General features: G+C 36.4%; 1 protein-coding gene across 1 annotated transcript in view; it reads right to left on the bottom strand.

The window, feature by feature from the left end:
* The window catches only part of cdh5 (cadherin 5), a 50,770-nt gene that overhangs the window by 19,205 nt on the left and 19,025 nt on the right, over positions 1-12,540 (bottom strand). Inside the window, exons 4-11 of the mRNA XM_087802271.1 lie at positions 12,292-12,414; positions 12,033-12,200; positions 11,591-11,772; positions 9,891-10,004; positions 9,589-9,731; positions 9,391-9,524; positions 6,229-6,338; positions 5,262-5,364 (exon numbers count right to left, since the gene is read on the bottom strand). Coding sequence (XP_087658397.1) covers positions 5,262-5,364; positions 6,229-6,338; positions 9,391-9,524; positions 9,589-9,731; positions 9,891-10,004; positions 11,591-11,772; positions 12,033-12,200; positions 12,292-12,414 — 1,077 coding nt within the window. The remainder of the gene's footprint in view (positions 1-5,261; positions 5,365-6,228; positions 6,339-9,390; positions 9,525-9,588; positions 9,732-9,890; positions 10,005-11,590; positions 11,773-12,032; positions 12,201-12,291; positions 12,415-12,540) is intronic.

Here is a 12,540-nt window from a genome sequence, read left to right as displayed (position 1 = left end):
CCTGAATAAAAGATGAGAACAACGTCTCTCCTTCCTTTATCGCTCCCCGCCGTCTACTCTTCGTCCCTGTGTCGTCTCTACGTATCCTTCTTTCACGTCCCATTACTCCTTTTATCCTCCTCATCGTCTCCGTTCTCTTGTTGTGTCGGCGCAGTATTAGTCTGAGGACACACTTCTGTCACCGTCATGTCGGGTGTCAGGATTCATCTCCGGCTGTGAAACAGGTTTTTTTTTTTTTTTTGTCGAAGTGGGACTGGTTAAATATTTAAGAAGCCTTCACTTTGCTGCTCTTGTTGCATGAAAGTTTTTTGGTGGTAAGTGGTCTGAAGGGGCGGCCGGATGGATTTTAAGGGCCATATGTGCACAGGAGCAGAGGTCCAAACTGACAAGCTCGGCTCCTCAAACAAGCATCTCACCTCATCTCCCCTGCCCTCGCGGCTGAGTCTGTACGTCCTTCATTCATCCTCTTCTGCCTTTCATTCCGACATTTGTTTCTCTCTCTCTTGCTTTGGTGTCAGTCTGCTATCCTTGTTTCCTCGTCTGTCTTCTTTGCTTTTTACTCCTCTATCGCCTCAGTTTCTCTCTTTCTGCATGTCTGCACTTACATTTATGTTTAAGCTCCAGCAGACCTGGGCAACATCTGGCTCCATGTCTCACATGAGGAGCTTCGTGAGACTTTAAAGCCGTCGTTTCTGCTTTTCATCAAAGGAAAACCTTTCGACAGGTTTCCAGTATTTGAATAGCAACTTGATTAAATATTTGCATGTATGCTTTCAAACTATTTAGAGGATTTGACTATTTTCAAAAACTGTGGAAATCCTGAATCCTGTCGAGTTTGGTACTTCTAGTTAAAGGGTCAACTACTGTGAAAACCAACTCTCTCATGTTTCAAATGTTGAAGTCCTTCTCTCCTAGTCCCTCATCATGAGCATGTTTTGAATTTATTACTTCATTAAAAGTAATCTAAAATCTGGGCGTACAAGAGGTTACGAGAGCGGAGTCCATTATGACGTAATAATGGCTTCACTCCTCCTCCAACCAGCTGTAATCACACCCTGCTTTGTTTATACAACGAGTCTCTCAGGGACGGAGACTTCTAGGATTGATGTTGCACGATGACAAACTTCCACGTTTGACCAATCACAGCATAGTGGGTGTGGTTATGGTAAACAAGATTGAATCTCCATGAAAACTGTGTTTTCAGGGGGCGGGGCTTAAGTACATTTTCTAATGTAAATATTTCAATGAAAAGAGAGTTTTGTACAAACAGACACATACTGATGAGTACAATAGAGGTTCAAGATATATTTAAGACAAACTTAAATCAACACATGTTTTCCTCTTAAGGTCTTTATGTGCTTGTGTGTACAAAACTCTAGCACTATTACCTAAATATATATATAGAAGTCAAGAATAAATCAATCCATGAAATTGAATGAATAGGAAATTATTTTAACTTAAGCAACAGGGCTACTTTGAGAAACAAACAATTATTTTAGTCCGATTAAACTCACATTTTCAAAGACAAGATCTATAGAGGGAAGTTCTAGGGTTGTTAATTCTTGGGGTCAAAGATTTCTACTGAGCTCTTCTTGGGCTCAAAATGGCCATAATAATATAAATGGTCCGGCTGGTTGTCTTTTATATTAAACAATTTACATCATTTTAAAAGTATTAAGTCCGCTAATGTTTGTGACCTTCTTTAAGCCCTTAGCAGCTTCTGGGTTGTTTTTTTGGAATCTGTCGAGGACTGTCGAAAAATTATGTTATGACCCTTTTAAGTCCAGGCAAGCATGTTAAAGGGACAATGGAATATTCAAAACAAAATTACACGGCCATTTTTGGCGGTTTGGGATCTCTTTAAAAACGAAGTGATGATTTGTTTATTCACCACAATGAAAATAATGCAAATATATTATTTCAGTGAAGAAATTGCTTTGTGTCTATTGGAACGATAGCAGCTGTAAAGTAGGAAGTCATGGGTTCAAATACCAGTCAAGATGAAGCTCCATGTGTTCCATGTGTCTTTAGAGAAAAAGCTGTTGGTCTCATACTACATGTTTTAATGTCATTTTAAAAATGATTCAACATTTTTTTTTATACCAAGAACATGAGTGCTTTTTCCCCATGACCAGAAGCTCCAACACACTGTATTCTTATCAACTGAATCCCCACCAGAGTTTTATTAATTTCAAAACTGAAATTGTGCCCTTGAGACCTTCAAACATCATTTAAAAATGATAAAAAGTACTTTTTCTTTTATGAGTCCGACAGTTTTACACACAACCCTGTTCCAATGAAATGTTCTGAATGATCAAATGAGTCAATGTGTTTATAAATTAATATATCTTTTTTAATCTTGCAGTAGCATAATTATGAAAGTAGCCTTGAAAAGAAATGTATCTTTTGTTTCTATCAGAGTTTGACATTTGTTTATGTTTTGTTTTAATATATTATATCCCGCTCTATATATTTCACTCTTTTGCATTTGAACTTGGTCTTATTTTAATATTCTGCATCTCCCTTAATCCCCATCTCTTCCCCTCCTCTGCCTTTCATCTTTTCTTCCCGCTTTGCCTCATCTGTCTTTCCTTTTGCTCTCCTCCGTCTTCCTTTCTCCTGGAAGATCAGTTCAACATGTCACCCCCTCCAGGCACGGGGGGAGAGGAAATGGATGAAGCAACTTCATGCCTTAAAAAAAACTGTTTATCTTTCTCGATGTGCATTTGAGGTTTTTGAGCAAATTAAATAGTAACACTTCACCTAAATCTTTCATGTGACTTCCTCAGGCTTTCATCTGTTCACACTTCTAATATTTGACTTCCTGAGGCTTTTAGGTTTTATACAGCAGCGCAGTGATCGAAAAATGATGAAAGCTGTTGTGTCGTGTAGTGGCCTCGCTTGAATGACCCACATATAGGATTCAGAGATCTGATGTAACGCCACATCAACGTTTGCACAAATATCAACCCTGAAAGTAGATATTTGATGAAAATATCCAGTTGAGCTTTTGAAAAGACATATACTGCTCACATGACGCCCATAAATGATCACATGACACCCTTAAATGATCACAAGACACCTATAAATGATCAAATGACACCCCTAAAGGATCACATGACACCCATAAATTATCACATGACACCCATAAATGATCACATGACTTCCATAAACTGATCACATGACACTCATAAACTGGTCACATGACACTCATGAACTGATCACGTGACACTCACAAACTGATCACATGACACTCATTAGCTGATCACATGAAACTCATAAACTGATCACATGAAACTCATAAACTGATCACATGACACTCATTAACTGATCACATGACACTCATAAACTGATCACATGTCACTCATAAACTGATCACATGACACTCATAAACTGATCACATGACACTCATTAACTGGTCACATGACATTCATAAACTGATCACATGACACTAATAAACTGATCACATGACACTAATAAACTGATCACATGACACTCATAAACTGATCACATGACACTCATAAGCTGATCACATGACTAATACTATGTGCAAATGTTAATAAAATATCAAACTACATTTATGATTTCAATAGTATAAACTGATATAAGGACAAGATAAGATTAAAATAAAAATAAATAATAAATAAAAAAACATTATTTGACTGTCTTAGTTTTATTAGTCATTTTTTGGATTTGGGATGAGTTTTTGTTTTATGATGGGAGAAACATCTGCAAGACTCGAGATAAGAAAAATAATAATTCATTCGGCTGCTGAGAATGAGATAAACAATATTTTACAGTCAGTTCAAACTGCTTCAGCACATGTTCCCCGTAAGTCATGTTCTTATCGCACAAAAGTCTATTTAACAATTTACATGCTGGTGGCGGGAAAACACAACTTTAGACCTTTGCATTTTATTATTAAATATTATTGCACCACATTTATTTGATCAACAGGATTGGATTCCTTTTTAGGCATTTGAAATATTGCCGATTTCAATGAAATTTATAGGACAGAAGGTGGTAATACTTTATGGCTCGTTAGAACAACACACTGTAGCAGCAAAGAGAAATATATATATATATATATATATATATCATTTTAAACATTTTAGGATCCAGATGGTAAAATTAGACTTTTTCTTTAATATAACAGTCATATAATATTTTAAAATATAATTTATTAAATACATGTATTGACAACTTTTTGTCAGCAGTAATTATCTAGGGATAGAGAAAATGGTTAAAACAATGTCAAATACTGAGTAAATAAACATTGTTTTATAAAAAAATGTATCATGACAGGAAAGATCAAGGTATAATAAATTGAAGAATCATTTTTTATCTGTATTGGCTGTTGGGAATATATAAACAAAACCAATAATAACATGAAATGGTGGCTAACATGAATAATAAGTAAAATAGAGAATAAATTGTGATTATCTGTGGTTTTTACGTCTTACATCATGTATATAAACTTTTACTCTTCAGGGAACATTTCTTCAAGGTCAGTGTCTCACAGACTTCAGTAGGCCAGATAGAGGTGCTGGTTTACATTCAGCCCCTGGGCTGCACTTTCAGGAGCTTGGATGAAACTTGTTAATTCACATATTTTGCTTCAGGTTGCATTTACCTTATTTTCATGAACAGAATGTGTTTCTTCAGAGTGGAAAAAAACATCTTTTGTAAAGGTTGCTGATGCCTAAAAGCATCACAAGTACTTTCATCCCATCTGGATTAGATTGTGGCAACATTTTAAAATCTTCTTTTTTAAAGGCTGTCAAACAACCTACAAGACTCCATCATTGAAAACAGCCAGTCGCTGACCTAGATGACTCAGCATGTAGGCTCTCAGTAATATTTCATAGCAACCCCAATAGATTCTTATAAATAAATCAAGAAAGTAGAAATGGTTTGTTAGGGTCTTCAGAGGACTCAAACCATCAACCATCTTTACTCAGATCAATGAAAAGTAAACGGAGATCTGCCAGACCAACAGCCGACCAGCTCTCATTAGTTTCAATATTTGCTGTTGTGCTCCTCAGACAGCACTTTAGCACCAGACAGGCTCGCTCTAAATCCCCCATCTGGTTGGACGGAACCTAAGCGAGATTGTAGACGATCAAAAATGATTTCAACTCTCGGCAACAGAGCGGCGTCTCGAGCCGAGTCGTGTCGGTTGCATAGCGACGGCGGCTCTGAGACGGAGGATTTCTCCGAGTGCAGTTTAGCGGGTGGCAAGAGAGTAAACATTGACTTACTTCCGTAATCCTTGATGGAGAAGTTGGAGCTCGGGTACGCCAGGCTGAACGTGAAGGAGGCCGGCTGGTTGTCTTTATCCGTCGCTCTCAGCGTTCCGATCACCTGGGAATAGAACCGAGAGAAGCTCCGTCGATTTTCCCTTCCATTTCTTTAACTTAACAAAAACTACTGTAAACTTTTGTACAGAATGAATCACAGATAATCACATGGGTTTTTGTCGCAGAGGATGAAGCATGAAGCAAACTAATACAAATAAAGTAGTTTCATAATATTTGATTTGAATTTTGTGCTGTTTTTCAGAATTTCTATATTGACATTTATAAAAGGGGTGTCAAGTTATGCAATTAATCACAATTCTATTATTCGACTGATTACTTGTGTTTTTTCTGGTTTTGTTCTCATTTATTTGTTTATTTTGGTTCACAATTTTCATCTCTGTTGTAAAAAAAAGTCACATGTTTAAGTATTTATGATGAGGTTGTAACATTTTGTAATTAATAGCGATACATTTAACACAATTAGTGCTTTATTTTTTTTAAATCACATGAATCCATTATTTTTGTATTTGTAACGTTGCTATTGCTCTCTATACTGTAGGTATAATTTTGTGAAACCAAATTTATTTTTCGTGTGTGTTGGTTCAGTTTGTTCTTGAGTTTTCGGGGTGAAAAGGATGATGTGGACATTAATTGACCTGTTCAATCCTTTAATACGTTTTTTAAAGATCTGATGTTTTATTTTTATTTCATAATGATTAAGACTAAAGGTTGCAGCAACACTGGAGACTCCAATAAAAGGATACCACAAACACATTTGTTTTTGGACCTTTGAGTCACCTCTACCCTATGATAACACAAGGGTTAAGAAAAATGGATAATAAAATAAGTAACGGTGAGTGAAAATATGACATAAAACATCATGTGTCACAAAGCTTTTAATTTTCATTTGAAAGAAAAAATGACTCACTGTGTTCGTCATGTCGTTCTCACACAGAATAGTTTCATCAACAACCAGCTCAGGTTTGTTGTCATTGACGTCTTGAACGATGATGTTGACCTTGACGAAAGCCTCCAAACCTGCAGAAGTACATCCATTAAAATACTTCTATTGTACTTGATCAACTTGACTTGAAAATACCAGCAATACGCTGTTGTTGAAAACATTGCAAAGCACATGAGCAGCAGCAGTTGAAGGCCACTCAGGTAGATGATGACTCTTTATAAACCTTCGGCAATCCATCGAAGTTATTTTGCAGAGATACAGAGAGATTCTTTCTAGTTTTTACAATAAAGAAGAGAATGTATGAAACACAAACATTACACTTGTACGTAAGAGGCAAACAGTCATGAACACACAAGACCAGAATATATTAGCTAATGAATTGTATAAAAACAAACTAATGACAAATAAGTATGACGAATAGAATCATTGTCATCAAAATCAATTGTATGGAAGTATATCAATGCCATTAGAAATGTCTTTTTTTCTGATTAATTAATTTAAATTATTTCAATATTGAAAGTTTAAATTTTAGGTTTTAATATATGTACATGTATTTTGTCTTTACTTTTCTTTTTAATTTTAAATTACTTTTTTTCACATAAAGTTTGATATTCTAATTTCAATCATTTAGAAATGAATTGAAAAAAATGTCTTCGTAGCCTTTTAAATTCAATATGAAAATGTTGAATAATATAAAAGGTTTTACAGAGCTGTCAACCATAACAAGGAATTAACAATTAAAGAATGTAATACGATGGGAAACCTAAAAATGAAAATATAATAATATATTTTAATTCATTTAAGTAAAAAACATTGCCTAATTCAAATATTTTACAATTTAAAGCTAAAATGTGTTTTAATGCCATAAAATAAATTCTGTAATATTGAATTGTATGTACATAAAAAAAAAGAAAAAAAAGGATATAAAAGCTCTACAATAAAAACAAAAAAACACGAAAAAAGAGGATTAAAAAGCTATTCAAAAATATATTTTTTAAACCGTTATAAATAATGAAATAGTTAGATAGCCATTGAAAACATTTCTAAATGTTCTGTTTTTGATCTCTTATTTTGACCTCATGCGGGGCCACATGGTTTGAGTCTATGGCCCCGTGTTTTGCACTTGGTGATTTCAGAAAGCAACAAGCCACTTCACAACTAATCGTCCTTCTCAAAAATATAATGCATTTAAAAACTGCAAAAAAGGAAAAAGGAACATTCCAAATTCATCAAACAGGCGTGTTAGCTAAACGTGCTACATATTTAAATTAATCCACCGTTTGTGTTTCTGCTTTAACTGACGGTGAGTTTTTATTTTTAAATTTGACCAGCTCTGAAGTTTCATAGACAGAATAATAAATCATAGATGAAAAATTTCAATGAAAAACAAATGTTATTCTACATCGATGTCTGCTTATCTTCACCTGATATGAGGAAAATGTTTGTCGGATTCAAAGCGCTCGTCCTGGCGCCGCACATCAGTGACAATTTCCATCTTATTTAAGGCGGTTTTCTTAAGCGTCTCTGGTTCTGAGGCTTTAAAACTATCTTTAGTGCAGAACATAGGCCTCTATATCGGAGACCCTGTCAAGCTCGGGCGACCATTTTGTTCCTTAAACACTAAGACAAAACACCAAAATAGATCTTTGGAATTCGATTCACGAGTGGATCTAAAAATATAGAGGCAGTCGACGAACAAAGAGACGCTGTAATGTGATTCTGTGTGGGCAGACCAGGTGTGTAAATAAGTGTTAGTGACATAAAAACACATTTTCCATAGGATATGTTAAGCTTCACTAAGTCAATTATTTTCGTGAAATTGGCAGGATCACACTTTCTCGTGCGGCGGCATGAATTATAAAAGTATCTCAACCGCAGACGAAGATAACAGAACGTATGATGGCGCCGCCAATATAGAAACCAAGTAAGAAGATTTCGGAGGAAACGAAGACGAGACAGAAAGTTTTGAGCCTGAACTAGAAAGAAAAGAACATCTTTGAGTCTTTGGCACTGACGAATAGAGAGACAGATGTTGAGTTGGCTGAGCTGCTGCTGAATGGAAAATCCTGTATTTCTAGTTATTTCACGTTATCTATTTCTGCAATACATGTTTGATTGTTTTCCTGGAGGTTTATCCCGTTAAACAGAAAAAAAGTTTAAATGGTTAGTTTTTAATATTAGTATGAGTGATTGAATGAGTATTTCTGTTTACCGACAATATGCTTTACAATAAATAAAAAAGAACAGTGTGTTTGCATGCATAGATGTGTGAGTATGTGCGCGTTTGCGTGTATAGATGTGTGTGTGTTAAGGTACATGTTTGTGTGTTTGCATGTTTAGATGTTTGTGTGTTTAGGTGCATGTTTGTGTGTTTGCATGTATAGATGTGTGTGTGTTTAGGTGCATGTTTGTGTGTTTGCATGTATAGATGTGTGCGTGTTTGTGTGTTTAGGTGCATGTTTGTGTGTTTGCATGTATAGATGTGTGTGTTTAGGTGCGTGTTTGTTTGTTTGCATGGATAGACATGTGTGTAGGTGCACGTTTGCATGTATAGATGTGTGTGTGTTTAGGTGCATGTTTGTGTGTTTGTATGTATAGATGTTTGTGTGTTTGTGTGTTTAAGTGCATGTTTGTGTGTTTGCATGTATAGATGTGTGTGTGGTTAGGTGCATGTTTGTGTGTTTGTATGTATAGATGTTTGTGTGTTTAGGTGCACATTTGTGTCTTTGCATGTATTGATGTGTGTGTAGGTGTGTATTTGTGTGTTTACATGTGTAGGTGTGCGATTGTGTGAACAGGGCTGTCAACAAAAAGTTGTATGCTGGTAATGATCTTTGCGTTTGTGTGTGTAGAGTGTGTGTGTGTTAGTTTGCGTCTGTGTAGATGGATGTGTGTGTGTGTGTCTGTGTGTGGATGTGTGTTTGTATAGATGTGTGTTTGTGTGTGTGTGTAGATAGTTGGCTAGAACATTTCTTATGTTCTCTCAGTTTTATTGTGAAATCAAACACATGGTTTGTATTTCTTTGAGTCTATTGTTATAAACAGGACTAATAATGAGCGGGTGTGCGTGTGTGGGTTGTGTGTGTGTGTGTGTGTGCGTGTGTGTGTGTTGCATGTGTGACTCACCGCTTGGCTCCTCTTGTGCTTTAACCTGAAACATGTGTGTGGCCTCCAGCTCTCTGTCCAGAGTTCTAATGGTGGAGAGTTGACCTGTGAAGGGGTTGATGCTGAGTGGGCAGTCCTTGTCTAAGATGGAGTACCTAGAGTAGAGAGTAGCTCCGTCAGCTGTGTCACATTAACGGAGAAAATCGAGGCGTTTCATACCGGATACTCTTGCCCACTCGGTCCGGATCTTTTGCCGAGATGGTTCCGATGTTATTGACAATCCTCTCCTCCAGAACCGTGAAGGTGTAAATGCTCTGAGAAAACACTGGCGGCTCGTCCACATCCAGCACTTTGATGTTTACCTGCCGTCGTAATGCATTCAGCACAGTCATTTCAACGAGCGCTCGCAGAGGAAACAACACTGAGCTCAGCCGTCTGAGGCACATTCACACTCGCCGGCTGCCAATTTAGAAGTTACCAGACGAGTCTAAAGGATTTGAGGAGGTACAGACGGTAATTACCAGAGCGGAAGTGATGGCCGTGCCTGCATTGTCTGCAGGAAAGCGTAAGTTTCTGAGATTCTCCCGGACCTGGATGGTGAAGTTGTAGCTGCTGGTCGTCTCGTAGTCCAGAGGCTGTGAATAGAAAGCCTTATCAATAGAAATTCGCTGACAAATTCGTTTTATAAATTTAAAAAAAACCACAACTATTACAAAAAGAATAGGTCATCAAAAAAAACATTTCAATTAAAAAAATATTCAAAGTTTCAACATTTAAAATGTTAAATTCAAATATGACTGATATACATCTAAATCATTGCAAAAATTCTAAAAGTTTATTCAACAAAATTGTTTAAAACCAAATCAATACTAAAAACCGTAAATAAGCACTCTGAAAGCGTATACCTCCTCCAAGGGGCTATCTTCCCATAACTTTATTAAACATAGAATACAACAAAGAAATTAAAGCCACTTTTAAAATGATTCAATTCTTGTGTGGCCACCGCAAAAATGTGGTCCTAAAATAAGTAAACAAACCAACGGCCCAACCACGTTAGCTTAGCATTATTGCTGCTATAACAATCTTATTATATCAACCCTAAAACATCTGTTAAATTAACAAAAAACAAGTGACATAGAAGTTGAATTATCTTTGTACTTTTATGATATTTTTTGCAAAGAATTCCTGATTTGTTTTGCTAGCTGGAATGCTGCAATAAGCATTAGTAGCAGCAGCAGTTAAAAGCCATTCAAGTGAAAGATGACTCTTTCAAAACCTTCTGCAATCCAGATGCTATTGTTACATTTTGTTCAGAAGTTAGGGAAAAATAAATAATTTAACATGATGGTAAAACAAAAAAAGAAAGCTTAGTTGAGCTTTAATCTTAATATGATTTAAAGTTTATAAATAGAAAAAAAAATCATTCATATTATCCAATGTTTTACAATTTAAAATTAAAAAAGTGTTATAATGCCTTAAAATATAATTAATTTAATATTTAGTTTTACATACATAAAAGGAACAAATAAAAGAGGATAAAAAACAAGCTACATATATTAATTACTATTCCAGTGATTTACATTTTCTCTTCTGTTTAAAGCAGCTTATGGTCTAATTCTCGCCCTTCGCGTCATCAGTTGAGCCGCAAACAGGTAGAAATTCTGTTGACAGGATTAAAATAGTGATAACAAGCATCGCTGGCTGCGACGTCTGAAAACAGCTTACCAGTCTAAGACCAGAAGGTTCTTCCATTCCACCCAGTTTTCCTCTTTTAGCGTCTCGCTTTAATACATTTTTAGCTCTCTGATGTCCTAAATACTTTATCTGAGAAACACAATTCAGCAAAGCCAACCTGCTGAAAATATTACAAGCTTAACTGTCCCTGGTTTCTGAATCCATCATGTGTTTCAATAAAAACCCCAAAAGCAGATAACAAGACATGAAAATGTCCTTACAAATTAAAGTCCAGATAATTCCGACTGCTGGCTCGTGATCCCTGGATGAACCCTTTTGTGGGCTGGATTTTAAGATTACTCCTTTTTTCTCCCCCGACTAGTTTTTCAATCGTCTCCAAATAAAAGCATCACTCAAGAATCGAGATTTAAAAGCAGAATTATTTTTCTTCCTGCCACTTGAGCGTGTTTGTCCTTACAAACTGAATAGTTGCAATTTATAAAGCTGTTGTTTGTGATGGATTAGAAGGTTTACAAATGTGTCGTACTTGTCTCAGCACAAGGTTGCCGTCCTTGGTGGGCGTGAGTTCGATGCCGAACCTCCGGTTGTACTCGCTGGGCAGAGTGAAGATGGGTTCTTTGTTCTGAATGAGATCTCTGTCCTCCAAATCCAGAGTGCCGATCCTCTCGCTCAACTTGTGGTTTTCAGGAACGTAGAGTTCATAAGTCCCTGAAGAAAGAAACTGCTGTTACAAAGGTGTTGAGGCAGAGAAAATAAACTTTTTACAAAAGGTTTTCCAATGTCTGTTCTTCTACAAGGACATGCTTTACTTCCAAATGTATTTGAACACTTTTGAAAATGGAGATAATAACTAGAGATGTGGGATGGGATGTAAACAAATTCATGTTTCAACACATTAAATAATATTAACATAATAAAAACAACCATTGGGAAACAGCCATTTGACATGAAAACTTGAAGCTGCTCACGTCTGCTGAACGATGCCATGTTGTCGTTGGTGTCGGTGACACTGATGGTGACCGAGGTGGTGCCGGTGCTGCCCGAGGCCATTCCTCTCATGTCCTGAGCTTTGACCACCACCACGTACTTACTCCTCGTCTCTCGGTCCAGAGAGTTGATCTTGCAGCTGATCACGCCTGCAGAGAAACCATTCCACCATTGATCTTGACTCTTCATATACTCACTGTATATATATGTTTATTTGGTGCTTCTGAAGACAATCTTTACCTGAAATGCTGTCGATTTCAAACGCTGACAGGTCGCCGCTGTTGATCAAGGAGTACCTGAGCTCCCCGTTCGCAGTCGTGGGATCATCTGCGTCAGTAGCTCTCACCTCGATCACTTTGGTTCCTGTGGATTCAAATGTTTTTAGATTAAATAATGTCAATAATCCCTTGTTTTCCATAATGTCAAGATTCTGAACTTTGCTCCCTTCAATTTATTATATTAAATTAAATTAATTTATATTTAAAGGTA

The sequence above is a fragment of the Callionymus lyra genome, chromosome 11 (assembly GCF_982586985.1).
Source record: "Callionymus lyra chromosome 11, fCalLyr1.hap1.1, whole genome shotgun sequence".
In the NCBI taxonomy this organism is placed as follows: Eukaryota; Metazoa; Chordata; class Actinopteri; order Syngnathiformes; family Callionymidae; genus Callionymus; species Callionymus lyra.
The sequence above is the reverse complement of the archived record's forward strand: the minus strand, read 5'-3'. Positions and strand labels throughout refer to the sequence as shown.